The sequence below is a fragment of the Passer montanus genome, unplaced genomic scaffold, assembly GCF_014805655.1.
Source record: "Passer montanus isolate IOZ18808 unplaced genomic scaffold, ASM1480565v1 scaffold143, whole genome shotgun sequence".
Lineage (NCBI taxonomy): Eukaryota > Metazoa > Chordata > Aves > Passeriformes > Passeridae > Passer > Passer montanus.
In genome coordinates, this window is record NW_024361275.1 from 98,927 (window position 1) to 117,864 (window position 18,938).

Consider the following 18,938-nt stretch of genomic DNA (forward strand, 5'->3'; position numbering starts at 1 on the left):
CAGTTTCAATGCAGCAAGTCCATCTAATTCAAAGATGGAAACTTAGAGGACAGTTTTTAACCTTTAATATTGTTAGTTTTCAACAATGCTTTAAAACCTGGGAAGACCCACCATCTTGGAATCCTGCTAACATAATTACAATATTTGTAAGGTAAAAATGGTGATGGTGGGAGATATAAACTGAAGCTAACTTGTCATCCTTCCTGGACAAATGATGAGAAAATAATTCTTTTGGCATGGTCTTTTCCACACGCTTGACATAAAATAACCAATATAATAATAAAAAAGTGAAGATATGGAGTCAACAGGCTGCACAAAAGAGCAATTAAAAATCATCTTTTGCAAGGATAATCATTAGGAAGGAAATATCAGTAAGTTGGACCATTATGTAAAGGCCACACAGCAACAATCACACTAAAACAGTGATCAACCTTTTTAAAAAACAGTAATTGAGGGAAAAACATAGAAACATTGATGGTAAAGCTAATATTTGTACTGCTGAGGTAATCTGTGGGAGGAAGAAAGATACTTCTGTGGAGCAATATGAATCACTTGGTGAAAAGTTCATGCCTGATCAACTCAAGTTTTAATATCAAAAAGCCACAAAAGGGAACTGCAGTGAGAAAAGGTGGCAGACTGAGTTTCAGGGGACACATTTATTTCACACATGAGTAGGAGCTTTTCTATTTAATTGTGCGAAGCCAAATAAATTGCTCAGCTTGTGAAATGGAGACAATATTGCTTGCTGGTAAGGAATGTGGTGCTGTGTTTTTAAACCTCTGTGAACCAGAAATTAAAACATACTTCAATCTGTGCTATTGTAATTATAAGGACTTAAGGGTATTTGAGAGGCATGACCCACCTCGCTGCCCCAGAGGTTAAAAATTATCCATTTGCAGAATATCACAATCCCTGTAGGAATTTCAATGTGTGATTCAGCAACAGAAATATACCTGGGGCAAGACAGGAGCTGAATTTTCCCAAGGTGTCTCTGCCCATGGCTGGAGTGCTGGAACAAGATGATCTTTAAGGTCCCTTCCAACTCAAGCCACTCATTCTGTACCACAGCAGCTTTTGCCTACAGCTGCATTTGATTTATGCACATTTTGTTTTCTGTGCACTGGGCATGTCAATGCTCTCACAACCCCACTCATGTGCAACACTTGTGCTTGCACAAAGCTCACTAACATGCTGTTTGATCTGAAACAAAAGGAAAGCACCAAGCCATTAAAAGCAGCCCTCAAGATTAATTTCTGTGTGCAGAAACAACTGTGTGCAGGATGTTGCAATTGCAACCACAGCCCTGAAGAGAGCAACATGAAAAATCATTGCTTGTGCATGCTCATGGAGCTTCCCAGCATGAATATCATCCCTCCCTGGGTCCTGCCCATGCACTGACTCTTAAGGATCCTCTTGGTAAGAGTTTTGTAAAGAGGAAGTGTCTTTTGACTTCAAGACAAATTGACTGTTGGACTGTGAATTAAAACAGTTTCAGTTTCTTGATTGGTACTTTGAGTTCTGCTCTGGGACTTGAAGCAGTCAGTTGTTTAAGAGATGAACATAAGAGCTCTCTTTCTCTGAAAATTTGCTCCCCCTAGCCTGCTACAAAGCAGCTTTTGGGAAAAAAAAAATAATTCTGGAGCTGGCAAGTGCATCCCCAGTGGAGGAACATTAACTTCTCCCTCAGATCGATGAGAAACACCTCCAAATGTGACAAAACAGCTATGACTGCCATCTGGGAAGGTTTGCTTCTGATGAACTCTTGTTGGGGCAGACCAGGGCAACATTTAACAGGCACTCCCTTGGCAAACCTGCTTAAACACTGCTTTGTGTCGGGAAGTTTTATGGGAAAACGAACACAAAATAACTTTGCCAGTGTTAACATGGAGTAAGTTTCACTACATTTAAATTGCCTATTTATAGTAAGTCATGGCTGCTTTGTATTCTCCAACTCAAGAGCACAATATACTGCCTGTTTTTATGACCACACTCTGTAACCTTCGACCACCCAGTGAGCTGGAAAAACCCAGTGCCACATCCCCTTAGGTGTGCAAAGAGTCTGCTGTTAATGTATGACAGAGCTTTACTTAGACATCAAAATTTTAGGTTTCTTAAAAAAATGTGTAAAGGAGACAAACACACCCTTGGCTCCTCCAGCGCCCGAGAGCTCAGGCAGAGGCTGATGCAATCGGCTGCAACTTGCTCGGTTTTTAAAACAGAGCCAGGAGGTAAATTCATCTCATTTGTTTTTATACAGAGAGGCCAAACAGATTGAAAGTCCTGGGTGGGACCCTTGGCTTGTGAAAGGAGATTTAGCAAATCTTAATTGAACAATTCTAGATTCCCGGTTAAATTTTCCTCTGCTCTGTTTCTGTGGACTGTGGATCTGTCAACAGCCCATCCTTCTCTCCAGTCAGAACATAGCAGAACACTTATGAAAATGTGAAATTCTTCAAATGCTTGAAAAATTTTGAATGTAAGAGCCCAAACCTTGTTTGGTTTTTCTATCCACTTAAGGAGAGAAAGGGAAGAAGAATACTGAAGAAGAAGCTGATGACAACTAAGCTTGACAAACCAAGATTTTCCTGTGGTAGAGATTGGTGCAAGATTATTAAAATTAAGGGCATGTCCTTACTGTATACAGAGCAAGGCCTCAAGAAGTATTGAAGTTAACCCTGGAGTGGCTCTCTGTGCTGTGGCACTACTGGGCATCTCTGGGCTCACCTAAAGGAGTTTTAGTATCCAAACTAAAAAAAAACAGGAATACAGAGGCAGAGATGAAATGTGGAGGTTGGAGGGTGGTGCCACCCTGGAGATGTTTGTGCTCTAAGCCCCTGTGCTGAGGAGGCATGAAGTCAGAGAGGGCAGGGAGAGCTCAAGACAGCCTTGCTGTAATGCACAGACTTCTGCTGGATGCCTCCCCCAAGGCTTGTTCCAGTGCCTGGGAATGAATCCTGTCCCCAGCTGGCTGCTGGAGTGATCTGGAGAGCAAGAGTAGTAGGGAAGAAGCAGGAAGAGTGAGCACTGACCACCAGACCTTCCTAGTGTTATAAACTGAAGGTGGTGCAGCATGCATGGGAAAGCATGACAAATCTGCACTCAAAGGGAAATAAAATCTGAAATGAAAGACCTTTTCTTCAAGCAACATTGATTAAAGTAGTGTCAGTGTATGCCTTCCTTCCTTGAGTGGCTTTGAACTCAAGCAGTAAAATCTTAAGAAAGTCTGTGAAAGAATCACTATTTCTGCCTGGAAGTATTTGCCATTTGTTAAAAGCACTGATGAGCTTAACCCTCAAATTCGATCTGTTTTTCTATCTGAGAACAGTGCCTGCTATGTAAGATTAGTGTTCTCAAATTTCCCAGCTGCTTAAACACCAGTTTCTGAGCATTAATGAGACCATGTCTAATAATTTACCCTAACGTGTTAAGTCAGGAGCTGGCATCATGTAAATTAGTGAACTTAATTACCAAGTCCTATGCAGATAACACCAGAGATGCCAAGAATTTGTGAGGAAGAGAGAGAACTGCTAATGCTTGTTTAAATAGAAAATGATAAAATTGCTAGAAGGAAAAAAGGGCTTTGTAGGCTTCAAAATATTTCTCACGCAAAAATGCAGAGGAGAAAAGGGAGAGCAGAGTCAATGACAAGCTCAGAAGGAAAGTCCTTAATTCTGTCAATGTAATGGCCTTGGTTTGCAAGATGGGCTGGCAGAGGCACTACAGAACTCAGGCTGCTAATAAATTATGATGTATGTTTTCTTTTTATCACTAGTCACTTTTGATATTCCCCCATTTGTGTGGACAGAGAGGTGGAGCATCTGGAAATGATGAACACATCTGAAGAAAGGAAGACACATTAATCAGACTTACCACCAGCACAAGGACATTCATGAGCCGATCGATGCTTGTTCGCTTAAAAGTTGTTTTTCCACTGTTCTGCATGAGTTTTGTGTCTGGCCCTGGAGATGAAGCACACTTGTTAATTTTAGTAATAAAGCTTAGCTGTTCTAAAGCTGATTCCCTCTGAGGCCCCACTGTGCTTTTCAGCATAAATAACCATCACAGTTCTCATGAAGTCAGGTACACATGGTTTAGAGTGCTAGTGGGAAACATGGGCAGAAAGAGGTTAAGTCATTTGTCTGAGATTTTATGGAGTCACATAAAACCATTACATCTGGACTTTGACTCAACTCTTTTAACATTCAACACTTCCTTTCAGGTTTAATCACTTTTCACAGCATATTTGGTATTGCTATGTTATTGGTGGCACATTATGTATTTTTCACATGTCTAGAGGAGCATAGAAACAATAGAAGGACTAGGCTCATGAAAAGCATATATCTAATCAATAATATTATTGATGACCCTGATATTCCAATGTCGATGAAAATCACATAGAAATTATACAGAGTGTTTATTTCAATACACTTGAGAGAATTCTTAACCCAATTTAATTGTTACATTCTTTTTTAGTCATCGATCAAAACTCCCCTCCTGTACTTTGCTGCATGGATTTCTGAAACAAGAAACATTTTTCTTCTTATACCTTGTAGAAACATAAATACTTGATTCCTTCATGCATGCTGGGTGTGATGTATCCCCACCCCAATGCTGCTGGGCTCTGCAACTGGCATGTCAATCTTTTTACCTACCAGCATAAATAACGAGCCCAAAGCACCACTCTGTGTTCCTGATAGTGCAGCCCCTCAGCAACATCTTCTCATTGTCCAGGGCATATTTCCCTCCTCGAAGAGTAAGAGTTCCTGTGAATTTATCCAGCTTGTTGTTTGGTGCCTCACATCTGACTTCTCCTGTAAAAAAAATGCAAAAGCAAAAATGGAAATCTTGGTCCAGAAAGGTGTCATCAACACTGCATTCCCAGCTGTTCCTTGGGGAGACAATATTTCACACTCTAGTTACAGTCGACTCCTAACCCCATCATTCCCATTCTATATCTTATATTTACTGATGTTCTGGGATGCTGCTCCTTATCCATGTTCATCTCATAATTAAAGGGACCACAGTGAACTTTCATTTACCCAATTCTTTGAACACAGCAATTTTTTATTGGTAGAATACAAACCAAAGTTTCCACACCTTCTATGTGGGTGAGAAGAAATGTTGAACCAGCAACATACTTTTAATCCATTCACAGCAAGTTCGTAGTGGTAGGATGTCACTGGATAACTTTAGCTAAAAGTGCTGACATCACCTTTTTTCCTATTTCATTTTCCCTCAAACTGCAGGAGCCCAAGCGAATAGAATCATAGCCTAAAGGCTGCAGAAGAGTAATTAACTGAGGTGTCTTTGTTCACTGATTTTTAATTTCATCTGTTTTATAACTCAAGTCCCAGGAGCGCATAAAAAGATACCACTACCTTCTTTGGCCACTGAACTGACACTGTAAGTGATTGGAGTGTCTATTTCCACACTTTATATTTATTTTTTTTGTAATAAAATGTGTTCAGATACCTCAGTATAAAAATGACTATTTAAATCAACCATTGCATCTGACATTTAAAGATTCAAAGCAGAGCCCTGTGGATGTATTGAGAACTGGAAAATACAAATATGCCTTACTGAAAGGCAATCTAAGAGTTCAGTCTGTTCACTTAATCAGCAGTTATTTTCATCACAGCCTATAAATTCCTACTAAAATACTAGCATTTGCAGAGAGTACAGTTCTTCTAGCTGCTCTCAGATTTACACACCAGGCTCGAGACTGGAAACAAAATCTGGAGAAGTCCAGAAGAAAAGTACAGCTTTAAAGTGTCATGATCATCTTTGCCACTACAGATTTAAAATCAAACATTGTGAGTTCTTCTGTGAGCACCTCGAGTGTCCACATCTGTTTTCCCATAAGCAGGCGGGTCTGGGCTTCTGATATGCTGATTCTGAGATCAGAAGGGATTCATCCAAATGAGGCTGACTACAAAAGAGTGAGAAGCTCTACAAATCCCATCAGGGCAGCTTCACTGAGCCCAGTAGCTCTGCAACTGAAGGCACCACAGCCAGGCACTATGCCTCCTCTCCCCCTCATCCAGTAACAGCAATAAGAAATCTGGAATACATTTCAGCTGAAAGGGTTAAATACTGCCAAGTCAACTGTGATAAGTAGAGGGTAACTGAAAAGTATTTTTGCCTTTCTGGTCTCCCAGTTCCCCAAATCAAACAAAGAAATTCAGTGTTTTGCAAGCATCCTCCTTATCTGAACCATCAAACAAACATCATAACTCATATTAAGCATTCCACTGAGTGCCTGTATTAGCTGCACAACCCTGTCCTCTCTTCCTGTCTTAAAAAGTAATTAGATAAAGAGTTATATAAATATTTAAATATTTCTACTGAGGTTTGCTAAGGGAAATGCAAGGCTGGGTCTGATTCCAGGCACTCTTCCCAGTACACTGTCAAATATAAATCATCCTGGGAAACATTTTATTCATTTTAAGTATTGTGAAGAGGCCACTTTTATTCACAACATAAATAAAATAGATATTTAGAGAATAAATAAATATCCAAGAAGACAATTCTTAATTTTCAAAAATATTTTAATTTTTTTTTAATTAAGCACTTCCAAGAAACACCATGCCCTTAGATAAGCGTCACACTAAGCATGCTTGAAAAATTATCTAAGATTAAGACTTTGCTTACAAATTGGTAGACACTTCAGCCTGCTCAGGAAAATAATTAAGTCATGCTACTCCAATTATTAACATTAAGCATCTAACTGTACAGGTAAAAACATATTTCTCAAGACCTAAAACACCCAGAACCTCAGCCATCACTTAAAAAAAATCCTGAGGTACTGAGCTGACACGTGGCACAACCCACACATATTGCATAAAACCTCAACAAAGAAGGCAGAAGAAACTCTACCAGACAGCCTCAGCTATGGTCTTTGCCACATCCCCACCACTTGTCCTGGAATAATTTACTTATTTCAAAAACATCTTTTTTTCCGAAATTATTTTCCCTCTATACCTCTAAGTATATCCTGAGAGCCTGCAATCTTTGAGGCTTTGCTCCAAGGACAGCAGCACTCATTCCACCCCTTTCCATAATAACTCCTCCTGTAATCTTGACCTCATAGCTAAGCCAGCAGAGCACTGCAGAACGTGACTAACACCACTTGGTCTGTTCCCTCATCTTCTCTCCACAGACAGATGATGTGTGAGGATGGAGTATTCTGGTTTTGACAGGTCTAGCTCCTTTCTCTGTATGTGCTGCTAAGTATTCTCTGGTATCCAGTGACAGGACACGAGGGAACGGTTGAAGTTGCACCAGAAGAGGTTCAGACTGGACCTCTTAGGAAACATTTCTTTACTGAGAGGGTGATCACTGACTGGAACAGGCTTCCTAGAGAGGTGATTGGTGCCCTCAGCCTGTCAGGTTTAAGAGGCATTTTGATAATGCCCTTAAAAACATACTTTAATTTTTGACCAGCCCTGAAGTGGTCAGGCAGTTGGACTAGATGATCATTGTAGGTCTCTTCCAATTAAAACATTCTATTCTATTCTATTCTATTCTATTCTATTCTATTCTATTCTATTCTATTCTATTCTATTCTATTCTATTCTATTAGATTCTTGTATTTGATAAAGAAAACAAAGCTGAGAAAGGACACATTTCTTGTTAATCCCATCTATAGTGCTTGCCTTTAAACATTTTAAAACTCAGTCTTTATTGTTGCATTCAGAGAAAGGAACAGCTTCAGGGTGAGGCTTCAGGCTGGGAAGGAGTGCCCTGTGGGCACAGATAGTCCTCAGGTCTTTGTGGTGTCTGGGAAGTGCCACTGATCAGAAGATAAATGTAATCAGTGCATCAGCATTGCTACATCAGTGTGAAAGTGCAGTGTGGAAATGTTTTGAGACCAGAACTGAGCATAAGGTTTTGGGAAAACAGTTTCCATTGTGCAGTTTTGTGAACTCTTGTGCTAGCTTGCAAGGTGTGTAGTCTCGACTTGTGTAGACAGACACAAAAGTGTCCATCCAGAAGAATTGCCACCAAGGCAGAGTCAGGTTGTAGCCATACATGGCACCAAGACCTGCAAGCAAAGAGGGACCTTTTCCTTTACATGTGGTGTTGATACCTGTCATACAGGCTGCAGAGTGCCTGTTCTGTTTTACTGGCACTGTTTGCAGAGAAGACAGGGGGTGGTGGACAGTTTGGAAGGAAGAGTCCCAACTACTCTCTGTAATTTGATCTCTGTAATCATCTGTAAAGTGAATTTTCCATTTATACTCACCATTGAACTCTGTCAGCTTCTGAAGATCTTCTCCAAGCTCTGCAGTGACTGTCAGTGCCTGTTTCACCTTCAGGTTTGTTTCACTGTGGTGAACAATATAAGAGAAAAACCATGAACTGAAAGTCATATGTGAACTGAAAACTCTCATTGAAAATAACTTCTGCTCTTGAGGACAGTCTTCTTCCTTAGCCATCTGATGGACTGTAAAACCTACATCTCTTTCACCTGGCCAAAGGGTGTACATTGTCTTTTTCAGTTGCACTGACAGGCATTCAGAAGAATTCTGAGCGTGGTACCAAAGGTGAAGTGGCTCTGTCTTCTTAATTTCACCACAGAACAGCACGCTCTCTACCCTGTCACTCATGACACATTTAAACCCAAGGTATCTAAGCATATATGAGAGCTCTGAATCTTTTCTCCCATGGTATTCTGATCTGGAAGATTACTTCAGTCATGGGACTGGCTAGCTGGGGGGCTGGAAATGCAATGTCAAAAGAATACTGCATTTGTTCAGAGTCTCTTCGAAGTGGCCCTAGTGTGTATGAAAACTACAAACACATTTTAAGCAGAAATCAGATGGGGAAAGTCCAGAGGGCTGTTTGTAGGGTCTTGGGAGAGACACAATTTCTTAAAATCTCTGGTCTTGCTTAGTCACTCAGATTGTTGCTAGTTCTGGGTAATGCAGAAAAGGTAATTCATACTAGGTCATAAAGATGAGTCAGCTCCAGTTTAATACAAGTTGCAGCCCTCTGGTTTTGTAGACAGCTGTGTCCTGGAGTGGGCAGCATTTGGAAGGTTTTGCTGTGTGCTTGCAGACAGCAGCACATTATTATATTATTCTACAGCAGACCAAAGGAGATTACCAGAGTTATTTGTTATGATATTTACCCAGATGATCTGTCTCAAGGAAAATACTAGAGGAAACAAAAGCAACAGCTCCTGACAGGGATGTTGCAGGGACATGTGTCTAACTAACTCTTAGTGTCAGAATAGCTGTCACTGAAAAGTAAAGTCTCCTCTTCATATGACATCTGTGCCCAAGAAGCAAAAGTATCCACCAGAAGACATTATTTTCAAGATACTCACCCAAAGTTTATTCTACATGTTATGAAACTCTGGCTACCAAAGCTATTGCAGGTATGCCTGCAGCACCCAGGGCCATCAGGAATGTGGCTTTGCAGTGGTGGCAGTGGTTGTAGGCCAGGGCCAGGCTCACTTACCCGTCCAGCTCAGCTGTCTCGATGTACGTCAGGCTGTGTGGCTCACTGCTCGACAGCAACAGGAGATCAGCCTGAGCACAGACAGACAGACAGCCACACAGTCAGCAGGCATTGCAGAGCTGCTTGTGGTTAGTGCCACATTATCACTATGACTGATTTTCTCGCGAGTGATAAGAGTGGCAGAGATTAGCTGTGATCAGGATAGAGACAAATGGTACTCACTGTCACAAAGTTGTTGTTTTCTAGTTTTATTATATCCCCCACTTGGACATTCATCCATTTTTGCTCCTTTAACCTGCAAGGAAACCTCTAGTAAGTAAGCACATACAGCAAATGCCTCTTGGGAAAGTGGGGAACTTAGCCCTGCTCCTGGAGCCAGACTGTAGGTGCCATCAGGACTTGGGAGCAGGGCCTGCAATGATGTGTCCTGATCTATACTAAGCTGGAGGACGGCCATAGTACAAAAACAAAAAAGCAGTAAAAAACAATAAAAGCACTGGTTGGGCTGACCCATGCTGGGTTGAGAGCAAGACCCACAATAGCAGTACAGTCCATGTGCACTATCCTTGTCCTTGTCTCTGCAGCGACTACTCCCTTCCTTCCTTCTCTTAAAGGGCCACATTTCCTCAAAAAGCCCTGTCTGCTTTGTGTGCGAGACTTCATCTGGGAAAAATGCAGATTTTGTGAGGTTTTCTGCGTGGTATTAAGGGCAAGAGTAACCAGCTCTCAGGAAGGTCAGCGCAGGTGCTTTGGCTGTGCACTGGACTGTCTGAGCCATGTCTCAGTGGTCTTCACAGCACCAAGCCAGATGTGCACACAGGAAGCCAGCTAAACTACAAGCACCAACACAGCCAAAATAGCTGTATATGAAAATTGTAGAGGTGAGAAAGATCAGTTTCAAAACAGGACTGGGAGCTCAAGCTTGAACTCAATTCGATCTTGCTTATTCAGTGTTGGCTAGAGTGGGACAGGATCTGTGGTTTCCAGGTTTTGAAAAAGGCAAAACATTATAAAATTTCTGTGTCAAAATTTGTTTCCTAGACACAGTAATTAATACACAGTAAACTAAGAAACTAGTTTACTTTGCAGAGAGCACAAAAAGCTATATCCTTATTCTTCAGTTTCCACTTATATTTTTAACCATCTGATCATCTGTTAGAGTTTACACAGCATACTGCTATCTGTAGTGTGGAAAAAAAGTCACAAAATACTTCCCAGCTGTCTACAGCTGTGTCCTATGCATAGTTGGACTCCACAGAGCTGCAAGTACGTCTGTCTGCCATGAAAGCCAAAGCCCTTTGCTATTTTTTCTGCAGGAAAGAACAGTGCTAGCAGTACAATGTCCAAAGCACGCAGCTGAAATGTTCTGGGTACAACTAAGCCAGAAGTGCTACACACACTCAAAGTATAATGAAGTGTATGAAGGAGATATTCCAGCTTCTTAATTTGAAATATCTTGTTGATAATGCCTAATTTTGCTTAATGCAAAATAAATGCTAGCAGTATAAATGGACACAGAAGATAGCTTTGCATGTTACTTGTAGGGCAAGGAGTAAAGTAATACAAGACTCTGAAATTCTTACTTAAACATAAACACCTAGGAACAGAGAAAGAGTTTCGTTTTTGTCAGCACAAGGTCACAGCCATAATGTCTGCACAGATTCTAGTACTGTGTCTAGGCTTCATTAATCAGACACATAGTCCAAAACCGCATGATAAAGTAGTGGTGTGAAACACAATTCAATTTTAAATTGTTTAGTGATCCTTGTGAATCACACACACACACACACAACAAAATCAAAAATATTTACTAATAAAATGCTTGTCCCTGTGAGAACTACAGCAAAAAGGACTTACATGCCATTGATCAGGACCTGGACTGGGCGGTTGTTGACATGTTTGTCGCTTTTGTGTCGATTCTGAAAATTGGATCAGAAGGTTAAAAGGCTTTTCCAGGAAACCAAACACACAGGAGCCGTAGGCAGTTCATTAACATTTTGGGTTTCCACCCAGCTGGCTGAATGGGTCAGGCAGATTAGGGTCACAACTGAGTCATTGTCCAGCACATGTTTATGGCAGTGACACAGAGCATAACCAGACTGCAAAGGGCAACAGGCAACACCAGGCTTGCTCTTAGAGAGAAGAAGGAAGGTAGAGCCTTACGTGTCACTTTAGCACAGCCCTGACTCAGCTGGGACTGCTCCCACCCACCTCAGTCTGTAAACACCAGAGAAATTAATTCCTCTGCTCTCATACGGAAAGTGGTCACTGATATTCTGGCATTACTGCATTGAACATCAAAATCATTTTAATAATGAGAGAAAATCAGATGCTAAACTCAGCTCTAATATCACTCTATGAAGTCAACTGGGCTTTTGATCATTAGCTGTGATGGCAGCAGACTTTGGCTGAGCAAGTTTAAAAAATCACAAGTTGGTTGAGCACTTGCTTCCTACCAATTTTTTTCCCACCTACATTGTACTAGATGACAGAGGATGAGTTCTCCAAATTGGAAGCCTAAGAAAATACTTCTGTGCCTGCATCCAGGCATATCTATGAGTGATCACATTTTCAGACATGCTGAGCAATTTCAGAGAAAGTCAATGGAGCTGTTGGCCAGTTCAGCAATTTGGAAATTCTAGCTCCTGTTTCAGTAACAAACTACAGATTTTGGGGACCTAATTTCAGACCCCGTCTGAGTGCTTGCCACTGGTGAGTTTAAGCAGTTTATTTCAATTGCTGTGCTGAAGAATCACAGGCCAACTCCAAAGTACAGGTCAGAAATACAGATCTTACAAAATCATCAATGGCATCCTTGACTCCTGATACAGCTAGCACCAGCACCAGGGGCACCACTGTTGTAAACCAGGCCAATGAGGAAATCTGAGGAATCAACTGTAGGAAGAAAAGATCTGAGTTAAGACATTTCCTGACAGTTCTGAAAATCACTGCTTCCTAATCAAGCTGCAGACAACATTTTTCTATGATACCTGAAAATAGAATAAAGACAGAAATGTAGCTCCATCCCTGATAGGTGGATCTCTGCCCCCTTCCAAAGGTGGGAGAGCCAGGGACCCTATGTTTTCCTTCCAAAACAAGCAATAATTTAAGTTAGAAAAATAGAGCTGTCAGAAAGCGTAGTGGGTTGCTCTTTATTATTGTTTGAAGAATTAGGATTGCCAAATCCCCAGGATATTTGGAAGTACTGACATGGCAAGCCCACTGTGAGGGACTCAAGAGGTATCTGAGTAAAACCAGCTGTGCAGAGCCCTCAAAAGCTTCTGTTCTTTGTTTCAGTAACTTCTCACGTTTTGCTGAAGTAAATTTTGCATCAATGGACAATGCAAGCTGTTGCCAGGGCTGACCTTGCTCTCCCAAGAGCAGCACAGCCACTTTTGTTTCCTACATCTTTAGCAGTGAGAGGACCAAAGAGTTGAATGTGATTCTCTTAGGTTGTCAGTCAAGCAGAGGGAGATGTCTCACCCCCACACAGTTCTCCCCTTCCTCTAGAAGCACAGCACTAGGGACAGAAGCAATGTGAAACCAGCATTAGTGTGTCCCTCTGTTTGGATCTGGGAAGTGTCAACTCCATGTGCGTTGTGAAGTTGACATTTTTGCACTGTCATAGCCCGGATCCTACAGGCACCATAGTCCTGCTCAGCTGTGCAGGCTGCAACTGCTGCCTTCTCACCTCCCTTGGAAAATGCATGTCCCACTGTGACAAAGGAGGGGGAGGGAGAGTCCCCACAGCCTGCCCATCACATCCACTCTTGATGCAGGAATAGTCCCACAGGGATGCAGTGAGGAATATGTAGACTAATGCCTGCCCTCTTTAGGCTACCTTGATGTAAAGAAAAAGCTGTGTGCTTTTATATATAGTCAACCCTAGATGGCCTAGCAAAACGCACAGTGGAATAATTCAAGGCAAACACTTTGAAATACTATGAATTTGACAGACAAACAGCTAGAGTGCAGTACAACAACGCAGGAACTGTGCTCTCAGCTCAGCTGGAAAGGCACCTTCTCTTGAAAAATATGGATGCACTATAATTTCAAAAATTCATTCCCTGCAAATAAACAGAAAAGATTATATGTGGTTTGCTGAAGCCTTAACCACACTTCATCTATGCTTTTTTGTAAAAAAAAATTGTAAAAAAAAAAGCATTTGAAACGGGTTATTTTGTAAATTTGTGTGCAGTGAAATGATCAACTTTAAAACATTAAGCTTGAAACATAATCAAAATTATACCCTTCTTTTGATAAGGTGTATTCTGATATGACTCAACAATGGCAGAGTACACAGCAAGGTGCAAAGGGGCAGAAATCCTGATATCAATTTATCCGGTGCGTTCAGCTTTCAGGGTATCATTAGCAGCAGTGATGAACAAAGTGCAACACAATGCCATTGCAATCCACAGGGCTCAATAGTGCTGCCAATGTCTGACACACTCCATGCTGGACACCTTCCTCACCCTGGGGAAGGGAGCAGCAATGTCCAGCTTTATGCAAACTAGCCAAAACCTTGAGCCTTCCTGATGTTAACTCCTTCCTTCCCAGGGAAACACCACAGGTTACAAGTGTGGTGTCCTTCTTGCTGTTTTCATTTGTGACTGCCTGTGGAATTTGCCTTAAAGTCTATGCGTAAGAGACAACTTGGCTTTATACTACAGGATGAATAAGTAATACAAATCTGAGGACAGCCAGGAGCATTCAGAGCCAGACACAAAGGGATAGTAGTGCTGGGCAAGAAAAAGTTGCACAATTTGTTGAAAACTAATTAACTTTTTTCCTTCATTTAGTTCAAACCCTCATATCCAAAGGTAAAAGAGAAAATCGCTTTTTTTTCTGCCCTGCTTTCTATGTACTGTAAGATTTTACTAAGATGCTAATTCACACCAGGAATATAGCTTGCACTTCATTACTCCTGTCAAACACAGACTGGCTTTGATAACAGAGAACAATCTGCTGGAAACAGCACGGTGATTTCATACCTGCAAAATCAGCAAGAAAAGGAAGTAAGCATTGGCTATTCGCTGAAACTGCTCAAACAGGTTGAGAGGCAGGAAAGTGAAGAAATTGTATTTCGATGTTTTAATTGAATTGTTCTGTAGGGGAAAAAAAAAATAAAATAAGTGGGATTGGTAAAACAGGAAACAAAATTACAGCACAACTCATTTCAACTGTGTCTTACTTGCTTATATTTAGCAATAGCATTGTTCCCAACAGCAGCTCAAAAAGCGTTTCCTTTTCCCCCACACAATCATGCCAAGTCTGGATAAACACAGAATTCCTCTTGGAATGGGTAAAAACATGATGCTTGGCTTATGCTAGTGCTGCTGCAGGTAGATAAACTTGTATGTTGTTCCTCACAACATCTTCCCTTTATTAGTAGTCTTCTTACTTACACAGTGCACAAAGAAAATTGAGAATTGTAACCAGAAGACAACAATTTTGCTGTTAGCATCTACAAAGCAGGGTTGGAAAACACATGCCAGGTCAACCATCCGTAACTTTGCTGATGCTTTGAAATACCCATTGGCTGGACAGCCCTACTGGAGGTATCAGTCCTCCAGAACAGAATATGACATTATTATTATCATTTTCAGCTCATTCAGCAAACTTTCAGCTCAGCAGCTTCAACGGGTGGCTTGTTTCTATTCCACAAAAATAATTTGGATCTGATGTTGTGCAAACAGTCACTAATACAAGAACTCACTCTTTCAGTAAGTGACCTGCAGCTCTGTTCCCTATTTTCAGTTTCCTTTTCTAATTTCGGACGGCCCCTCCAGCCACAAGAAGTGGTTGCTCCCCAGTCTGTCTTTTGCAAACCACAGAAAGACCTAAGTTTGATATTGCAGAACGGGGTATTTTTTTCCCCAAAGATAAGGGTAGTCTGGTCCAATATGTGCCACCAGCCAGACAGACTCAATGCATCCTACTGACCCACCAGCTGCTGCTGTCCCTTTAGTTTTCAGGTGTGCTAGACCATCTTTTCATATGATGTTTAGCATATCCTGGTCTAGTTCTAAATCCCCCTGTTGTGACAACATCTTAAATTTATATGATGTTTAGCATATCCTGGTCTAGGTTTAGCTCTAAATCCCCCTGTTGTGACAACATCTTAAATTTTTCCCTCTAGAAGCTCTCCAGACAATGCTCACTAACCCCCTTCCAGGGAACCTAAGGTGTGACAGCACAAGGAGGCAGATATGAAGCACACGTGAATTCCATAATAAATATGCTGGTTCAACAGCAGAGAAAATAGTGATTGCAGTATTTGTAATAGCCTTTAGATACTGCTAAGCTGGTGGGAGGACAGAAGCTACCAAGTATGAATCACAGCCCACTTCTTATCCATGCATTAATCCGGGATCTCAACATCTATACTGACATGCATCAGCATGTTTCCAGCACTAAATTAATTATTTCAGGTTACCACTGAAAGGTATGTGTGGGGGAAGCTATTCCATTTTAGGCAGTTACTGGATTTCTCTACCTTCAGACACACAGTACAGCTTATGTTCTTCAGCATTGAAATCATGTTTCATCCCTTGGACAAGCCAAATGAATAAATCTCTAAAAGGGCAGAAATTAAACAGCCTTCATAGAAGAGCTAGCCAAATCCTCTTCTTGATTGCACTCCAGCAATAAAATATATTTATCAGTGATCATCGTATATACAATATTGTCTGTCTCCTGGTATCATAGAGCTACCTGCAAGTGTGGTTAACTCTGTCTATGCCATGACATGTAGTTAAATTTGGTTTATTTTAAAATCCTTAACCGTGGGCTATGTGTCGCAGACAGGCTCCATGGACACTGCTGTAACAGAAACAATGGAAAAACAGCATCCTCTGCAAACCCAGCATACTAGGAACTAAATTGCTTGACAAGACTGTGTCCGTCAGGCACATAGTCTAGCAGATTTTTTAATAAAAGCTGGATCTAAATAAAGAAATCTGCCCACTATTCTGAGGACAAGTATTATGACCAATTACTTAAAGAAAACCACAAGATTACTGCTACAGGAAAAAGTAAATGCAGGGGACTTGACCTTTGTGCGTCAACAGATTTCAGAGGGTTACATATAACATGGGAAAAACTACTCAGTAAACACTCAGATAAAGTTTATAGATCTTTGCCTGCAAAAATCTCAGAAGGGAATAAGAAAAGAATGGGAGTGGTTTATTTCGATTCCTGCCTTCTATTTCTGTCCATTAATTACGTCAGGAAAATCATTGAATGAACCACAGCCACTCATTTTATTTCCTACTGCCATTAGGCATGGTAAAAACCCCAGACATAACAGCTTCCACATGCTTAACTGCAGGAATCTGGATAACCAGTGTTTTCTCCATAGTTTTTCAGGATCATTATATTGTTGGGCACAGTCTGTATTTTGGGACACTAGGGCACTTCAGACCTGAGGATAAGGACAGGGAGTATTATCATGGATCTTCTCATTATTCTAGAATCTATCATTAAATTAATGACCAGGGACAAAAGAATTTGTAATTACTACAAATATTTCTAATTCAACACATAACTTGTTCACAGACCTCAGGGACTATAGGCATATCAATAGCAAAATATAAAGACAAACTAGAGAAAACTTCAGCCTTTCCAAATAAAAACTCTGCATTTCCACATCACAGATGCAGCTGAAACACTATGCAAGATATCATATAATGCTACAAGTATAGAATGGTTTGGGGTTGGAAGGGATCTTAAAGATCATCTCATTCCCACAATCCATGCCATAGGCAGGGACACCTCCCACCAGACCAGGCTGCTCCAGCCTGGCTTTGAACACTTCCAGGAATGGGGCACCTACAGCTTCTCTGAGCAACTGTGCCAGTGCCTCAACACCCTGACAGTAAATAATTTCTTCCCAGTATCTAATCTAAAGTCACCCTCAGTTTAGAGGTGAGACTTTGTCCTGTCTGCTACATGCTCTTGTAAAAAGTCCTTCTCCATCATTTTTATGGGCTCCCTTCAGCTACTGGAAGACCACAGCAAGGTCACCCTGAAGCCTTCTCTTCTCCAGGCTGAGCAAACCCAATTCTCTCAGGTATTGATTATGTTTTCAGGCAATACTACAGGGATGTGTGCTTTGACAGCTCAGGCTCTTGGCCAGCTACAGAGAAATCTCAGTTGACTTCTGCTCTTGATCTTATCCTCTTCTGTGACACTTAACATTATCAAACCCTGCCACTCTTTAGAGCTGGACCAGAGCCTGACTCTGGGGTGGGAGGTGTGCTAGGGGGGCCTGCATCACTGCAGTGCATTAAACAGTCCACATGCAGCCATCATTTCACAAGCAATGCCTCTAACATATCATCTGCCTTACTGTCCCCACACTCTGCCTTCAGTGGGAGAGACTCCCATAGGAAAAAAGTCATGGAGAAGAATAATCTTTGTAACAGCAATTAGGTAATGAGAGGTCTTACTGAAATTTCTGGTTTTCCTATAGATTCATGAGAACCAACAGCTGAGATGAGCAGTTCTATGGGCTAAGTACAAAAATGGGAATAAGGAGCTTTACATTTACTCCCTGATCTGCCCTGGACTTCTGGTTGTGCGAGGGCAGTCCCTGCATGCACCTGTGTCCTAAATGAGCAGGTCTGAGCGTGGTTACCCACAGTCAGCCTGGAGCTCTCCAGATGCGAAGCTTGACACCAGAGCAATGTTGTCTGTGGGTGAGGGATTATTCTCATCTGCTCTTTTCAGGGGAGAGATTCACACCTCCCGGAGGTGTGACTCCACCAAAATGCTGTCCCTAAGAATAGTGCTCATGTCTCCACAGTTACACAAGTCCAGATCTGGCGGATGAGCTGTTGCTTTGGGGGTGTTTTCAGAAGCCCGCCTGTGACGTCCAACAGCAAGCAAAACTCAGCAGATGGCTCCTACCTTAGATCGCTGAGCAAACAAATCATCTCCTTGCCATAAAAGTCACTGGAAATAAGAGACACTGATGCTTTTGTGGCTAGATTACAGGGGCTAAAGTGTATGGCAAGGTATTGACCCTCTGAATTTATACCCCTGGCTCAGTGACATTATAGTTCCCAGCAGCTAGACAACCTAGCCCCAGCTAAATTTTAGCAAGATTTTGCTGACCCCATAGGGAGGTGTTATGCCACAACACTTGGCAATTCCCTTGGTACTTGTGTAGCACAGACCAATGGAACAGCTGAGCAGCAGAGATGTCTTTCCCAGGTGTTTTGGTAAAGCCTCACCAAGAAGGTGGCAGAAGTGCAATTCCAGGGCACTCTGTTTAACTGCAGTGCCATTGGAAAAAACACAGAAGCCATAAGCAGAAATGCGACCACAGGGCTGTGAATGTGCTCATGAAAATTTTTAATAAACTCATGTAACAGCGCATATGGTACCACCAAGGCTTTGTTTTCACAGGGAGTATGGAATAGTCAGACCAGATCAGTTTTAAGACTCCCAAGTTCACTGACTTCTTCCTG

The 18,938-nt window shown here is 41.5% G+C and overlaps 1 protein-coding gene across 1 annotated transcript in view; it reads right to left on the reverse strand.

Annotated features, from left to right (window-relative positions):
• Window positions 1–18,938, reverse strand: part of LOC120498235 (phospholipid-transporting ATPase ID-like) — a 75,134-nt gene that overhangs the window by 31,537 nt on the left and 24,659 nt on the right. The window contains exons 4-11 of the mRNA XM_039700717.1: window positions 14,457–14,570; window positions 12,262–12,360; window positions 11,323–11,384; window positions 9,688–9,760; window positions 9,466–9,536; window positions 8,246–8,328; window positions 4,653–4,811; window positions 3,871–3,959 (exon numbers count right to left, since the gene is read on the reverse strand). Coding sequence (XP_039556651.1) covers window positions 3,871–3,959; window positions 4,653–4,811; window positions 8,246–8,328; window positions 9,466–9,536; window positions 9,688–9,760; window positions 11,323–11,384; window positions 12,262–12,360; window positions 14,457–14,570 — 750 coding nt within the window. The remainder of the gene's footprint in view (window positions 1–3,870; window positions 3,960–4,652; window positions 4,812–8,245; window positions 8,329–9,465; window positions 9,537–9,687; window positions 9,761–11,322; window positions 11,385–12,261; window positions 12,361–14,456; window positions 14,571–18,938) is intronic.